Genomic DNA, 16,261 nt, shown 5'->3' on the forward strand with positions numbered 1-16,261 from the left:
GCAGCCACACAGGTCCTCAGGTCCGGCAATACTCACAAGTTGATATGTAGCTGATATTGGTGACTAAAATGTGTCTTCATAATCAGATCCTAATTTGACGTTAATGTAAGTAATCATCCAAAAGATCATGTAAAGCTAATATCAGGCTTCAGCAGAAGAAAAAAACAAGACAATACTCCCTCATTGTTTTACTTCCCCTCTGCCACAAGTTAACGAGGAAACAGTGTCAGCGGAAAAACAAGAAGAAAGGAAGTTCAACCCCGTGTTCGCTTCAGCAGAACTTCAGAAGTCATCCCATGCACAGTGAAAGAACAGTTTTGTCCTTTGTCCCACGTCTCTACAGAGACGTCTCCTCAGGACCTAGTCTTACTTAGAAATATTGTGTTTAGATGGACTTGAGAATGAATGTGAACCACCGTGTTTTGGACCATTATGGGCTAGGTTGCATATAAATGAGTAGGATCCCAACATACAAGACAAGTGAACCAGGTGCCCATAAAAGCTTTTAGGGATAATATATTGAAACAGAACAATTCACAGGTGTAAAATATATTGTTTGACTAGTTATACAGCTTCAAATTATAAGAAAATAGTTCTACTTGTAAAGTGAGTTTATCCCAATTGAATTTGTGCCTTTTATATTAAAAGCCCATGCATTCCATTATCAACAGCAGCTTTTTCTCTTCTTGTTTCTCCATGATAAATAAATAAAGTCATGTCACTATTAATGAAACATGCTCAGTGTTTACACTAACAAAGAGCTAACTACAAACATTCACATCTAGTTCATAGATATCAATCTATAAAACGACATATATCACCATTAGGATTTTTATTCATAATAACATAACCCCGTAAGATGGTGAACTCCCCACTGCTCTTATCATTCTTGTAGAGGCTCGTTGTGGAGCCACTTACACATTGTTAAGGTCACTCTGAGGGTTCAGTCATTAAATCAAAGTGATGCTGTCAAGAAAAAAAAGCAGAATGAATCCTCATCTAACAGGTTCTGGTCCCCTAATTAATACCAGTGGGCCGCTGCCTCGCTGAGCTACAAGGTCCTCAGTGCATGATGAATATTCAGCCAGCCAAATGTGTGGGATCAGCAGTCCAGCTGGAGAAGTGTGTGTACAGTACAGTGTGTGTGTGTGTGTGTGTGTGTGTGTGTATGCAGGGTGTAGTGTTGGGAACTATCCAGACTGCTCAGAGCTTCAAAGTGTAGTGACTGACAGACAGATGGATGACAGACAGAAATCTGTGCTGTGTGTGTGTTTGTGTGTGTGTGTGTGTGTCTGTGTGTGTATTAAGCAGGGTGAGCAGCGGGCCTTCTGAGTGGCACAAGGCACACGGCCAAGTGATTGAAGTGATATAGGTATAGGAGGAGGAGAGAGAGAGGTGAGAAAAGACCCAGTGATGAACCAGCAGGGAGAGGCAGCACATGTAATGAAGTGTGTTGTTGTACTGGTGTGTTTCTGCTTTTTATCCGCTCTGATACATTCAGTGCTTTGATATGTTTGTGTTGTGTATCTGCTTTGTTGCATCGCAGGCGTCCCATTACTGCCACGGGAGCCCACACGACGGGAAGCTAAACTAACCGTGAATGCTTTTTCTTGTTTTCCCCTAGGTCCACCATGCAGGGCTTGTTGTTTCACGTTTCCGCCATGTGAGGGCACACTCACACCTATGATGTGCTGGGTGGACCTGGCTCACTCTCTCTGGGCTGTCTCTCAAATGGTGGAGGGATACACATACCAGGGTGGAGAGCGGAAGGCAGGAGGGCCTCATTCAAACACTGCAGTCAAAGAGCCATAAATATGAAATCACCTATGCAGACACATGGAGTGTGTTGTCATTCCGAGCTATATTGAGCTATTCAGCCGGTGTTTTCGTGTGAAGTCGAGGTCCTATATGAAAAGATTACTGTTCCCAGAATTACACAGAGAAATATGATACATCTCGAGGGGAAGGTTGACAGCGTGCAGGCCTCCTCGCTCACCAGACACAGTGCAGGATTAACACTATGGAGAGTGTGTGTGTGTGTGTGTGTCAGAGAGAGAGAGAGAGAGAGAGAGAGAGAGAGAGAGAGAGAGAGAGAGAGAGGGAGGGTTGTGGTGAAAGAAGGATAACAGGTGTTAATCAGAAAGGGAGTCCCGGCTGTGGAGGAGAGGACGGAGATGTGGTGCAGGGAAGCAGAGGAAAAAGCAATTACATCACCTTTCCTACAATAATGTGCCATGGTGTCAATGTATGTGTTTGTGTGTGTGTTTCTGGTGTGTGCGTATGTGTGTGTGTGTGTGTGTGTGCGTGTGTGTGTGTGTGTGTGATGTTTGTGTGAGTGTGAAAAGCAGGGGTGGCAAAAGCTGTCAAAGGTGACACTTTTATAATCACGACAAACAGTCATGCTGTGCAAATGGCACCTGAAAGTGCCGTCTGTCTATAACCATGTATTAAGTGAAGGTTCCCATTCATTTGGTGTTCCATTAGTTGTTCCATTTTTGTTCCATGGCAACTGCAATTGGCCCACGCGGCGCTATCTCTGCTGCGCGTTCTCAGATCAGTGGATCTCCACGTCACCGTCTTTTTCTTTCCACATCAGATAAAATGGCAGCGGCCTCCTTTTTTTTTTCACCCAATCGGCTCCAGCCCTCTTCATGTCCTCATCGTAAACACTTACCCCCCCCCCCCCCCCAAGTGTTTGCTCCCCAACTTTTCTGCTGTCTCCTCTGTCTCACCACTCTCTACCTCCCCTCCGTGTCTCCCCCTCTCTACGACCTGCTGAACCAGCACACACCGGCCTGTCTGTCAAATCCACGGAACAGGTGCTCCAGCTACAACCTCACTTCCCCCACTTTCACACTGTAGCCTACAGGCACACAAACACACAGACATGCCCACACACAGACATGCACGCACACACACACACACAGACACGCACACGCACACCCGCATGTAAAAGAGCATGCACACACAAACACTCTCCCCCATATTCACCCCGGTTGTTTTGGACGCCTGAACAGCGAAGTGAAACTCCAGCTCTGATACATACTGTAAACTTTATGCTGATGCACACTGATTTAGTGACCTGTGACACTCTGTGAGGTCACACACTCACACACACAAACACACGCACAAGCGCATGCATACGTGCACGCAAACACCACTAAATCACTTTAAGAGGTCTGACCCAAAGGTATCTTGACAGCAGCATACGAGCCCGCAGACCTGCTGCAGTTCATGATTTGATGTGAGTCCAAAACACTCCCGGGCTTGTTCCCGCTGCCTCGTAATAAACCCTCTCTTTATCCTGCCTTCACTTCTCTATCCGTCACATTACGTGGCAGCTCAGGCGCTCACATTAAGCAGCCGCACTAACTTCATCTGTGAATACTTTTGACAGTACACAAACACAAAGAAAAGCACTTATTGTCTGATCCTGCCTGGGGATCAGTCAGTCAGTATGTCAGGGGGGAGCTGGGGAGTGAATGGCTGCTGTAGGGGAGGGGAGGGGGAGATGAGGCCGTGCAGGGGGAGGGGGAGAGATTGACAGTCGCTCACAGTTGGCACCAAGGATCCAGGATGCTTTGGGGCGGATGGGGGAGAGGGGCAGAGAGTGCGAGGCAGAGGTAGAGAGGGTGAGTCTCTATCGTGAGGGGGACGCAGGAAACCACAGGTCCTTCTGCTCCTTGCATTTCACCTTTAGGGACACGAGAAGACTGAGAGGGGGGGCGAAAAGAAAGGCAGAAAAAAAAAGGATATGAAAAGAACATGAAAGAAAGAAATCGTCATTAAACGCACTACGAAGTTCTCTCTCTTTCCCTCTCTTCCTCCATCTCGCACCTCTCCTCAATTTAATCTTAAATCCACTCCAATTTCCCCCGGGGGACTCAATTCTCTCTTTTCCTGTAAGTATTCTCTTTCATTCTCTTGCCTTTATTCTCTCTGTGTTGTCAGTGCTCTGAGTGCTGTGAAGTTACGCCTGTGCCAGACGAGACCTCTCAATCACTTGCTTGTTATTTGACTGCATTAATGAGTGAGTGGCCTCCTCTTGCTCTCTTCGTATTGTAAATAAGTCAGGTGTGTGCATTTATGGGAGAGGGAATAGGACGAGCACTCTGGTGATTTAGTATGCATCACCTCAGCTATTCCACAGCACGTGTGTGTGTGTGTGTGTTTGTCCGTTCCCTTCAAACAGGCTTCCTCTGGGTGTTCTGTGGCCGGCCAGTTCAAATCAATATTGTTAATAAGTTGTGTGTGTGTGTGCACTAATGCAGCTTATGTAGATTCCCAGCTCTTCCTGCTTTGTGGGGGGGGGGGGGGAAACGTGTGTTGCAGCGATGCTTCGGGTTTGTCCGTCAAGATCAACTTCCTCCAGCTCTGGTGCCCAAGCATCTGCTGGGGCTTCTGTCTCCGTCCCTCATGCGAGCTTGACTTTTCTCCTCCTCCTCTTCCTCTGGCTCCTCGCTCCGTCTCTGTAAAAGCCTCCTTGTCTGTTTGATTCTCTGTGTCGTTAGCTCCGTCTCTGTGGGTGGGCCTCTGTGACTCTCTGTGTGATTATGACAGGCCGTCTGTGGGGAGGCCTGCTGTTGCCAGAGCAGCTCTCACTGCAGTGTTCAGTCTGCCTGTAGGTCTGAGAGGCTTTACGTCTCTATTCCCCCCCCCCCCAATCCATCTCGGCTGCGCTTTGTGTGCCTCTATCAATATTGGTTTGTGTCTATCAGTGGATAACGAGCATCTGTCTCTCTGGTTGTCCCGCTCCCTCTGCTCCCCCTGATGTTCCCCCAGCAGAGAGAGAGACAGAAGGAGAGGAGGGTCCATTCCTCCTGGTCAAGTGACACCAGGAATTTCCTCTTTCTCTCTGCTCCGCTCCCAGGCTTCCCCCGCGACCTCCCCTCGACCATGACACTGCTGGCCTCCGAGAGGTCACTTCTCATCAGGAACAAGTTCCGCTCAGGTGAGGACCCTCGTCAAGGCTCCGACTCCAGCAGCTCAACAAGGAGGAGGATTTATTTCACCTAAAACACCGGCTTTACATCTCGGGCATAATTGGCAACATTAGCATCAATAAATGGGGGTGAACTGTTTGCGTTAAGTTATTGGCTGATCAGTCACCATGTCCATCAATAGAGTGAAGGTATCGATCATGGTGAATGGATTTAGTGGTTTTTTTGTCAGCGACAGCGATGTCTTGAATAGACGAGAGGACAGCAGAGATCTCTGCATGTCACTGTGTCACACTTTGACCAAAACACAGGCTGGTTGGTTGATACAAAACAACAATGGGCCTTTACTAGGAAAAAGTATTCATTTTAATATCAAAAACAATAATTATGAATTTATTATTAAGAATTTAACAATAGTGACCAGATTTTAAATCTCTGTAACGCAATGAAAAAAATAAAACAACACAAATACAGAAAACTCTCTCGCACACTTCATCTGAAGTTGTTGTGCATTTGCGAGAAAACAGAGTTCATGCAAGACCTTTCAAGAAATAAAGCTCCACAGCGAAAGACTCATTAGTGATTATTTGATCTCTAGTCAGATTTGCTGCAGAGTAAAATGGGTCTTATGTGGATTTGATTTGAAATGTAAAAGTAGGTTGCAGATATAAGATTACAGTCTAAAAGGTTATCATTGAAGGTGACATGAGAAGGGAGCACACTGGGGGGAAACGACAGCTGGCATCAACTCTAAATGATATCCCTGAGTTGTACTTGTACAAAAGAAGTTCACTCTGCTGAATAAAACTACTTCAGGACACAGCCATGATTCTTTGATACACAATTAAACAACTGTCGGACTAGAACTGCAGAGTGCAACCTTCAGCAGTTGCAGTGGCTACTGTTGTGGTTCCGGGCAGCTGTCGCAAACGTCTGGTAAAATAGAAAGGCGAGGAAATGACATGGAGACGGTCCCTTAGGTGAACAAACACCTGCTGGAAAACATGATTCTCTACGGCAGCTGCTCGGTTTGAAACATGTATGTACATAGCTGAGGAAGCAGGAGGAATATATCAGGCTGAGAGTATATACTATAAACCAATGTATGTACTTTGGATATTGTTTACGATACAGTTTGTATTGTTTTTATTCCGTGTACAAGTTTGAACAATCTCATTGTTAACCTTGGATGTGACTTGTTTCAAATTCAAAATTGTTTAAGTTTAAGTCATGATTCTCAACCTTTTCAGCTTGAGACCCTGTCGTAGCTTTTATGTGTCTGAGTTTCAATGAGTTCAACCAAAGAAGTGATTAACTTCAACGATCTTAAAAGGCCATTATTTATCTCAGAAATTTAAAATAAACAAACAAAATTATATATTTCCTATGACTCAAATTAAAATATTAGACAAGCATGCACACAACCAGTGAACAGAAAACTTCCCTCTGACAAGCACTGCGTCTCTGATGTCTTAAGCGGACGGAGCCCAGTGTGCAAATCTGCTGTTAAACCCAGATTTGTGAGATGTTTTGCGTTGTCAGTGAGGCAGGAGAGCAGGAAGAGTGTGGTTAGCAGCACAAATGAGGATGACGTGAGGAGAAGGGGATGCATGAGACGCTTGTGGAGAGAGTGGGACAGCTGAAGGGGGGATGGGACCAACAGAAATAGACATACTGAGAGATAAATAGTTGCTGCCCTCAACTCCCTGCACAGCGCTCCCCCCCCCCCCCCTCCCCATGCCCTCGCCAGGTCTCTCAGGTCTCAGAACTCAAAACGAAATGTATCATGCACTCAGGGAAGCACTGGGCACTGCTACCTCACGTCACCTGTTGGTGTGTACGTGCTGAATGTTCACATGTGTGCGTAGACGTGTGCTGCGTGTGTAGATGTTTGCAGACATGCGAGAAGATACATAATCTACAAGCACTGCAAAGTATGGGGTGGTATCAGTTCCAAGGCGGTATCACTTAACAGTGACCCAATGTACCTTGTGATGTCAGCATGATTTTGTTGTCTCAGATCATTTGTCCTGTGAAGGGAAATAAACTAGCTCACTGTAATATTTCATCATTTTTTGACATGATCTCTCTCCTTCTCTGTCAGTGCTGCAGCTGAGGATTCAGAACCGGAGGCAGAGTGAAATCAATGCAGACTCTGGTTAGTCCATGTGTGTCATTAACATTGTCATTGATCCATCTACACTATGACTGCATGTTGGATTTCATACGAATGAAGTCCCCTCTCCCACTGAAAGATGATTGACTATCGATCACTCGATGTCTGTGCACATATTTACCAGCGTTTACCTCCTTTGAAAACACTTCTGGAGTGAATTACACAGAACGACTTGTTGAATAAAACGGCAGCAATAACTATAGATTTAAATCCAATGACACAATGACCTCACATATGCAAGATATGCAAAATATGCCCAGTGACAAGTCTGCAAAAGGGCCTCAAATAAAGCAGCTATCATGATTGTAGAGATGCACTATAACAAGTCGTGTATTATTTAATTGTAATGAAACTTATATATTGGCAATTTCATCAAGTAATTTTATGTACCCGGATATCATTCAACAACGTAGTTGATAAGTTGTACCATGAGCTCAAAATTCCTATATATGCCTCTGCATCTGTGTGGAAATTGTTTATCATTTTAGTCCATATTGTAGTAATATGAAAAGCAATCCCAGCTACTTTGTTGAAAGGCACAGCACCTGGCTCCAGGTCCCACTGGGCTGTCTGAGGCTGAAACAGGCTGCACAAGAGGAGCTGCACGTTCTGATACCTGCCGACACGAAAGAGCGTCTGTGAGGCGCCACACTGTAACGTGGAGGAGCTTCGGTTTAAAAGGCTGAGAGAGGGATTTGTCGGTGCAGCTGCGACGCTGCTCCACTCGGCTGACGCTGTCTAAAGAAATAGCAAAATGAGAAATCTGATTTCAGAAGATGTCCTCGTTATTTAGATTTCATCTCATAACCACGTCTTCTCTGTCTTCATAGGATTGAAACCGACTGCTCCACCTCAAAAAACAGAGAAAGACCAGAGTGAAGCTCTGGTGAGTTCATCACCTCCATCACGTTTCACACTATGCATCAAAAACTGATTGTAAAGCATTCATTGATTATGTTTACATTTTTTATTTTTTATTGGCTAATTAAATAAATTAAATATGTGTTCATTAATTATTCATTTAATTAAACATTTAAATAAATCTACGCACCGGCACATACATTATATACCGATACACATTATATGTGGATACAATTAGGATGACTGGATATATTTGATGGGATAGAATGAGAATACATCTTTAGCTGCATTTATCAATATCCTCTGTAAGTATGTTATTAAGAAATTAACAATTTATTCTGATGGTGAATGGTGAATTGGAATGTAATTATATAATACATGTATAAACACAACATATATACACTATAATAGTTTCATGGGTGAATATGTGTAAACCCTGGTGTTCATTCACACTGACACCGAGGTCCAGTTTTATTTAACCTTCCCCCTCAGTGAACTGCTGTCTAATCTGTAGCTTTGCTCTGACCTGATGTTTCCTGCTGCAGCGTCTGAATGAAGATGGTACCACTCAGAAGCTGCCCCCTAGTGGTCTGAACACTAAAACCACACAAGGTAGATGCTCCATCTATACAGAAATGTTACTGGGTCCGGTTTTACCCTCGATTCCCCCCCGTCACCGTCCTCTCTGTCTGTGTTGTGTTACTTCTGAGCTGATTTGCTCTCCATTGTTGTGCGAGGAAATGAAGTGTGTAAATCTGTCGCTGTTTCATCAGCTGTCAGTTAAACAGAAATATGACCTTGCTGCACTTTGATTTTTTTTAAAACCGCCTTCAAACATATCAGTGATTGACGGCATGTGATAAACCCGCCCATCCGGAGATCAGTCATCTTTCTTCCTCCGGCGCTGACATCTCCCTGTGTCATCTCACTTTCCCTCTTTATCTCCACACCCTCTAACCCTGCTTTTAATTTGAAAAGACGGTTATTCTAATAACAGTCTGATCTCCCAAAATGTCCTTCTCTGCCCTTTTCAAAAATATCATGTGGATGTGTTTGTATCCAGGGGAATACTGAGTGCTCCCTGTAGACAGGAGTGTTTACTATTTTTTGACGCCTCTGTTGGTTTGATTTTGGGACTGATCGCCCGTGGCCACAATGTTGTGCATGCTCACATCCCATATGTTCTGAAATCCTGTTGCCTCTCTCTCTCCAGTCTCTCATCCACTGATCTCCCATCTGTCCCCCTTCTTCCTGCCTAACTCCACCATCCCTCCCTCCCCCCCTCCCTCTCCCCCCCAGTAGAGAGGAGTGTGTGTGGCGCCCAGAGGCAGAAGAAGGCTCGCCTGGCGCAGGACCTCACCGAGAGGATCCAATGTCAGCCTGGACCTGTGGAGCACCAGCACCAACACACGCTGCCCCTGGAGAACCGTGAGTCAACACACTGACAACACACACTCTCACGCACACACACATTCTCCACCTTCTACCCAATCTCCTCCTCTGACCTTACCTCCCTTCACTTTTCATCTCCTCAGGTTCGGCCTCCTTCCCTCTCTCCGCTGATGTCTTCGAAGATGACATCTCTTCCTGCGCCTCCTCCTCGCCCACGGGGCAACATGGCGTTCACCAATCACCGGCCTATTCTTCTCTACCAGGGCTCCCAGGCGACCAATTACTGAGTGACTTCTCAGCTGTGGGCCCGCCCCTTAACCACAGCCCCGCTCATGCTCAGGTGAGGAAACAGGGTCGAGGTTTGAGATGGACGTGAAAAGAAAGAAAGTCTGATAAACAACCTCTGATATACACATTACAAGTGAATGATGAGTTTATATATGGGGCCAACTCTGATAGTCTTATTATATTTTGCTTTTAGTCTGGTTTGACGTTGCTCCCGGCAACCGAGGGCATCAGACACCCGATGACTGTAACGCTGGGTGAATCAAACTCCATGGCAACAACTGGGAGACCAAATGGGATGTTTCTGACCTCTCAGACCACCCCCCTGCTGCCAAAGGTAATGTGGGGTTAGTGCATGATAATGATGTCACAGACTAAAAACGTGCTTCAGCTGCTAATTAAAATTTATAAGGACCACTTCTGTTTTCAAGATAAACGCAGTATTATGTTATTGTCATTGAGAAAACCATGTGCTTGTCATGGTAGCAGCCTTTCACAGCAGGTATACAACATAAAAAATAATCGAGCTCTGTAGAGGTCTTAACCCAACAGGATGGTCACTCCTCTGTTTTGTCAAACACAAAGAGCTGCTGTTAGCTGCTCTGCATTCATTAGTGTCACTTTGCACCTCAGGGGTAGTTCAGTATTTGCCCCATAGGTTAACGCATTCATACACCAGCAGCATGTGCTGTCATCAGGAGCTTTATGAGGCATTGTTACGTTTCATGTTTAACCTTGACACGGGGCAAATATTGTCAAACAACGTAAAAATGACTTGACATTTCTCCCTGATGTTCTATTCGCCGTTCTTCGAATGACTCGCCACAAACCACAGTACAGTTGCAATGTAAGGACGTTTGGGAAATGTGCCTCTTGACAGACAGCTCAGCCTGCCAGCCCGACCTGCTCCTCCCTGCACTTCAACCACCTCCCCCGCCCACGGAAACCGAGGGACACCAAACCCAAAATGAGGAAACTCAAGTATCACCAGTACATTCCTCCGGACCAGAGAGGAGCTTCTGGCACTGGAGGTATCCGTCTGTTTCTTTTTTTTTTGATTTTAAATCAATGAGAAGTATTTTATTGTTTAAAACCGACCCTAAATCAAATCTGTTTCTTCAGCGGGAGGAGCCAAACAGAAGAGCACTACCCCTACCCAGTCTTTAGACCCAGCCTATTCCCACCTCCTGAAGCAGCAGCAGGTCATCCTCCAGCTTCAAATCCTCCAGAACCAGCAGCAGCAGCAACAACAACATCAGCAGCAGCAACAACAACACCAGCAGCAGCAGCAACAACAACAACATCAGCAGCAGCAGCAGCAACAGCAGCTACAACCACAGCAACAGGTCACTGTTGTATCCAGGTATGCATTGAGCTCCCTGCTGACAGTGCCAAGTAATTCAATCTGAGCCAACTTCCCAGTCAGACGTCAATGCTGCTGTCATTCTTGCAGCAGAGATCACTGTGTGAAATCGTCTGGAGCCCTGCCCCTCAACCCCCAACCTGCGCCTGCCACAACCAACCACACCCCCGTGGACGCAAACCCAACGTCCAGCCCCGAGCCTCTGCCTGCAAACCTCGTTGATCTAACAGTAAGAGACACATGTCTATCACACCTCACCCCGCTAAGGCCCAACACCCCCCTTATGAAACCATTTAAATTCACTAGATCTGGATTCATAAATATCATTCTAATTATGTCTCATCAAAACCCATGAATTACTCTAATAAAATGAAACTCCCTATTTCCCAATGTCAAAGAAATGGAAAGAAATTGTGAGATCCAAACATTGAAATTGAATTGGTTCTTCCTGACCCATATAGGTTTTGTTATAATCAGTCAATTAGTTTTTGTTTAAAAACAAACAGACCTCATTACCTCCCTGCAGGTATTGATCTTAAAGCCCATAAGATATGTATCCGAGATCTGATTTATGATTATAAGAAACTTTGCCCTTTGCCCTTTTAACCCCGTCTTTTCCCACTCCTCAGGTGTCAGAGTTGCGGCAGCAGCTGCGTAAGCGTGGCCTCCCCGTCTCCGGCACCAAGCCGGCCCTGTTGCAGCGTCTACTTCCCTTCCAGCTTCCTCACACTCACCTGCCCCCTGCTCCCCTATGCCAACTGGGTACCAACCAGGAGCCCCTAACTCCCTGCCCCCTGCTGCCACCCAGCCAGAGCCCTGGCTCCAGCTCCAGCTCTGGACCGGACTCGCCCGGCAGCCCGAACCAACAGCTCTACATCCAGGACAGAGGAATTCCTAATGGGATTCTCAGTGACGGTCCAAATGGAAATCTGAATGCCGTGCCCAGCAGGTTCACAAGTGCTGCGTCAGTCAGTTTGGCAGGGGAACAGTGCGGTCTCACCAACGCCGTCTTCCTGGCTCCTGCCAGCACCGCCTCAGGAACTCCCAGTCCCAGTCTCCCCATGTCGTCCTCTTCGCCCCTGCAGTGTGTGACTCCCTGGAGAAGTGAGAGCGAGCAGCAGCAGCAGCAGCAGCAGGAGCTGAATGTGGAGCTGGAGATGAGGCAGAGGATACGGAGCAGGCCCAGGGACCGCTCCACGAGCACTGGGAATGAGGTGAGGACAGCCAGCCACTTGGATGTGTTGCAAAACTGCTCATTTAGTGAGAATTAATTGCATCAATTCCCTTTTTTCCCCCATTCCTTCAGTCTTGTGACGGATCCCTGCATCCTTTCCTGCAACAGGATCCAGGATGCTCTCGGGGGAAACCAGAAACAGATGCACAGACAGAGGTGCTGTTCACACAGGTAAACACACAAACCAATACACACATTTCTCACATAATCGCATGCAGACGTCTCTTTTCAAAGACACACTACAGAGCCTGTAATGTAAAATACTGCTCTAACATCAGCTCCCATCACCACCTGCGGACTAATCTACCCCCGCTTTCTAATCAGGTGTTTTGCTTTCAACCATGTGATGTGATTGGCCAGGACTTTGAGCTGCCGGTGCAGATTACAGCCAGTCCTGTGCAGACCTTGCCCAGCGTTCGCAGTTTGGAAGAGGAGCTACAGGAGGCTATCCAGAAAGCACAGGTCAGCGTCTGTAGATGAATAAGAGGAGATCATTAACAATTTCTTTTTGATCTAGGGAATTAAGTTTTTTCTCTCCCCCTTTGGCCACAGATGGACCCTCGGCAGTCCATAGATGACATTTTGGATGAGCCTATAACCTGCGATGGTGAGTGTCCTATAATTAATAAAGACGAGAACTTAAATGGCACTCATTCATCTTTCAGGGTCTAATCCTTTTAACCTCCTCTTTTCTAGACTCTGTCAATGTCTCTGATCTTAAATCCCCGGTCCACTCTGCCCCCGGCCCATCTCCTCCTCCTCCTCCTCCTCCTCCTCCTCAAGTCGATCAGTCCCACGCCTCCCAGCAGCACACCAGGGACGACAACTTCCTGCCCTCGCCACTTTGCTCTTCTCTCTTGCTGGAGCTACCTCCATCTCCCGCGTTAGTAAACCCCAGCCAGGTTGTGCCAGCTCCTCCCCCACCTCCCATCTGCACCTCCCCTCTGCCGTCCACTGTGAAGTCACGGAAGCGACGGGCCCCGACGCTGTTTGACGCTGCCGACTGGCTCGAAACGCTGACGTGTGGCCTCCGCCCTCTCACCCCACCGACAGCTCCCTTCGTGGAGTCAGACTTCAGTCTGGATTCAGATTTGAATGTCAATCGAGTGTTGGATCTGATGATAGAGCAGTGGTGAGGATTTGTGTGCACATAACTTACGTGTTCATTTTTGATGGTAATGAATGGGGCAAAACGTACGCATCCCCCAGAGGGCACAAGATTGTGATTAGAGGCCCCCATCCGTCCATCCATCGCCGATCTGATAGGCTGCCAGAGTCCCCGGCTCCACGCAATGTCGAGAGCTGGATTCATCGCAGCGATCAGATCAAACATGGCTTTGATGGGGCAGCAAGAGCACAAACACATGCACACACATGCACCCGACGCACACATAGACACTGCATAGCGCTGCTTTAAATCACTTGGGTTCAGCCGGGGAAGGCAAACAAGCAACACATCTGTGGACTGACACACTCCACGGCACAGTGTTTGCAGTGCAAAACAAAAGAAAACCTGGTGGCCTATTAATTTAAACATGCTTCCTGGCTGCACTGGGAGAATGTTGTTTCTGACTTATCTCCAAAAAGCCGCTGTTGGACTGGGTTGAGTGTGGCCCCTGGTGTTGACTCAGTCATTGAGTCCTAACCATTCATAAAGCCCATTTAGAGTGTGTAAGAGCCAGACAGAGCACACAGCTTGTGTGTGGCTCCAGACCTTAACCCCGGTGCCAGACACACAGTCGGCATGCAGAGAGAGAAAGCTGGCACAAGCCACAAACAAGCAGTGTGTGTGTGTGTGTTTGTGTGCATGTTAGTAAAGTATGCGTGTGTTCACTATGTCTGACAGTGTGTGACTGTGCACACAAGACTGCTTTTGTTTGTATGTGTCAACACACAAACGCTTCCATGTATATTTATCAGCAATAATGCCAAAATGCACTTGTAGCTATTTGTTTGCTCACGATCACATGTATGTGTGTGTGTGAATGTTTGAGTTTGTGTGTGTATGCGTGTGTGTGTGTGTGTGTGAGAGAGGATACATGTGAAAGACACAGGAAAGACGTGGAGGATTATTCTGTGTCCACATCCAGACCAGACATTTCGTTGTAGTCTCTCTGCCAGCGGGCAGTAACTCCAGTGTAGTCATCCAGTGTAATCATCAGGAACAGAAACCACGTCACCCAGCTCAAGTTATCCAGCGGAGCAATCAGGCAACCACCCAGCAAACAGTCCTCGAACAAATGAACCAATCAGACGAGTGAAAGTTTCCTCATCACAAAAAAGAAAAAAAAACAGGTGGTCATTTTGTTCCCCTATTAACCCCCGACAGCGCGTGGCCCCGCTGCTCGGAGCTTACGCTGCTACTCGCAAAGCCAGATTTAGCCTGATTCACGACCCGACCCCACACCTGTTCACTTTGTGTAAATGAATTCCACAAATGTTTTCTATTTGACATTGCTGTACAATACACAAAAAGAAATGACCACTTCTATTGAGAGAAGATGCACTGTAGAATTAGCAAAAGAGAATATAGACGAGGAGAGAATATGAAACTAGTCGTGGGGCCCGGGGATGAGCGTGGAGCTGATGCGGTGAAATGCTGCCCGTTCTCTTAATGGCGACATTGATGTTGCTTTTATATTGTAGATGATTTACTGGCGGCGCAGGAATGGGTACATTATTTGTTTGCATGATAAACGTTCAGTGAGTTATGTCCATTCTCAACCCCCACTTAACATAATGACATTAAAGGGAAAGAACTGACGGAGGCTAGCTGCCATTAGCCCCGCTGTACCACATAAATGTAATTTAGATACAAAGTCCCATCTACATAAAATTACATTCTGCCATTGATTGGCCCACCGACCCATCAATCATGTTTGGAGAGCTCTGATTGGCTCATCCATATCTGGAACATTAATCTTGTTCCATATCTAACTGGACGTCCTCCTTTATGACCACTTTATTTTGAAAAAAAGGTAATGTTTAGTGATCTGCGTGAAGGCGGCAGAACCGGGCAGATCTGAGGTCATGTCACGTTTGTTGTCGGCCTGATTTTGTTTTTGTTCTGATGATGAACTAGTGTCTTACCAAGCAAGACAGCCGCAGGGGATTTCTTACTAGAAGAGGATATCTGTGCATCTGCACATCTTCAGCACGGTATTACAGCTTTATGTTGAAGCAGTTGTTATACAGCTTTCATACTAGAGACACTATGAAAAATGCAGCTCAGTGTGAGTGGACCGCTGTGATAATCACGGTGATCAATAAACGTTGCCTGCTGCATAAAAAAAAAAAGAAAAGGAAAAATTGGCAGGAGAGTAAGATGCTACCTCCTGTGACTTCCAGTGCTTTAGGGCCCACACCAGTGTTTTCCTGGTTTCTCATGTCATTTCCCAACACTGGAGCAGAGTCTTCCTGGAGCAAACCCCTGAGATGCTTCCACAGGTTTGGTTAAACCTCTGAGGACGTCAGCTTGAAACATTGGGGTGTTTCAGGTAACTGAGACTCTGTTGGCCACTTCTGCTGCTATTGTAAAATGTGAGACAAGATAAAATGTGTTTGCTTTTATTTATTATGTAACTTATTCATACAAAATGATATCACCCTCTATCCAAAATGTATTTAAAAGCATTGAGAAAATTAAAGTCTTAATAGATTTTCTATGTGGTTCCCTCTCTGCTTCTTTTATCCCTTCATGTTAAGTGCAGCTAAGAGCTCCAACGGCACGTTTGGAGGATTAACACGTTGATTGCTCTATGAAGAAAAAACTACTGATCACTCATATCCCCCCTCCCCAAAAAACTCCCTCAAATGATGTCTTATCAAATATTGATCATCACTAAGTAAGTTAAATATTCATCTGCACCAATATGCTGCTTAAATATCTATGAAACAGCTGCAACATCCCCATGGCTGGTGATAAATATGAATGACACAGTGTTTTAATGTGGAGGAACAGCGACACAGCTGTAAATGAAAAGCTGGATAAACCTCGACCTCTGGTCAGA

General features: G+C 46.1%; 1 protein-coding gene across 4 annotated transcripts; it reads left to right on the forward strand.

Annotated features, from left to right (window-relative positions):
- Positions 1 to 3,622: 3,622 nt before the first annotated feature.
- Positions 3,623 to 15,908, forward strand: si:dkeyp-69b9.3 (myocardin). Of its 4 annotated transcripts, none has more exons than XM_062398455.1 (16): positions 3,623 to 3,902; positions 4,783 to 4,951; positions 7,045 to 7,098; positions 7,947 to 8,002; positions 8,523 to 8,589; positions 9,277 to 9,405; positions 9,513 to 9,709; positions 9,851 to 9,991; positions 10,535 to 10,685; positions 10,777 to 11,017; positions 11,108 to 11,246; positions 11,647 to 12,231; positions 12,324 to 12,422; positions 12,576 to 12,713; positions 12,804 to 12,858; positions 12,948 to 15,908. In XM_062398455.1, the coding sequence occupies exons 2-16, from the start codon at positions 4,897 to 4,899 to the stop codon at positions 13,385 to 13,387; spliced, it is 2,547 nt and encodes an 848-aa protein (XP_062254439.1). In that variant the 5' UTR covers positions 3,623 to 3,902; positions 4,783 to 4,896; the 3' UTR covers positions 13,388 to 15,908. The 4 variants fall into 4 exon arrangements, with proteins under 4 accessions (XP_062254439.1, XP_062254442.1, XP_062254441.1 ...); XM_062398458.1 differs by having other exon boundaries at positions 12,612 to 12,713; XM_062398457.1 differs by having other exon boundaries at positions 9,280 to 9,405.
- Positions 15,909 to 16,261: the final 353 nt, after the last annotated feature.

Source organism: Platichthys flesus, chromosome 11, assembly GCF_949316205.1.
Source record: "Platichthys flesus chromosome 11, fPlaFle2.1, whole genome shotgun sequence".
Classification (NCBI taxonomy): domain Eukaryota; kingdom Metazoa; phylum Chordata; class Actinopteri; order Pleuronectiformes; family Pleuronectidae; genus Platichthys; species Platichthys flesus.

Bases quoted from the DNA above. Each gene is read 5' to 3' on its own strand.
- si:dkeyp-69b9.3 (XM_062398455.1), top strand. From the start codon at position 4,897: ATGACACTGCTGGCCTCCGAGAGGTCACTTCTCATCAGGAACAAGTTC. The intron at 7,099-7,946 runs GTTAGTCCATGT...CTGTCTTCATAG, and splicing joins TGAAATCAATGCAGACTCTG to GATTGAAACCGACTGCTCCA. The intron at 12,423-12,575 runs GTAAACACACAA...CTTTCTAATCAG, and splicing joins CAGAGGTGCTGTTCACACAG to GTGTTTTGCTTTCAACCATG.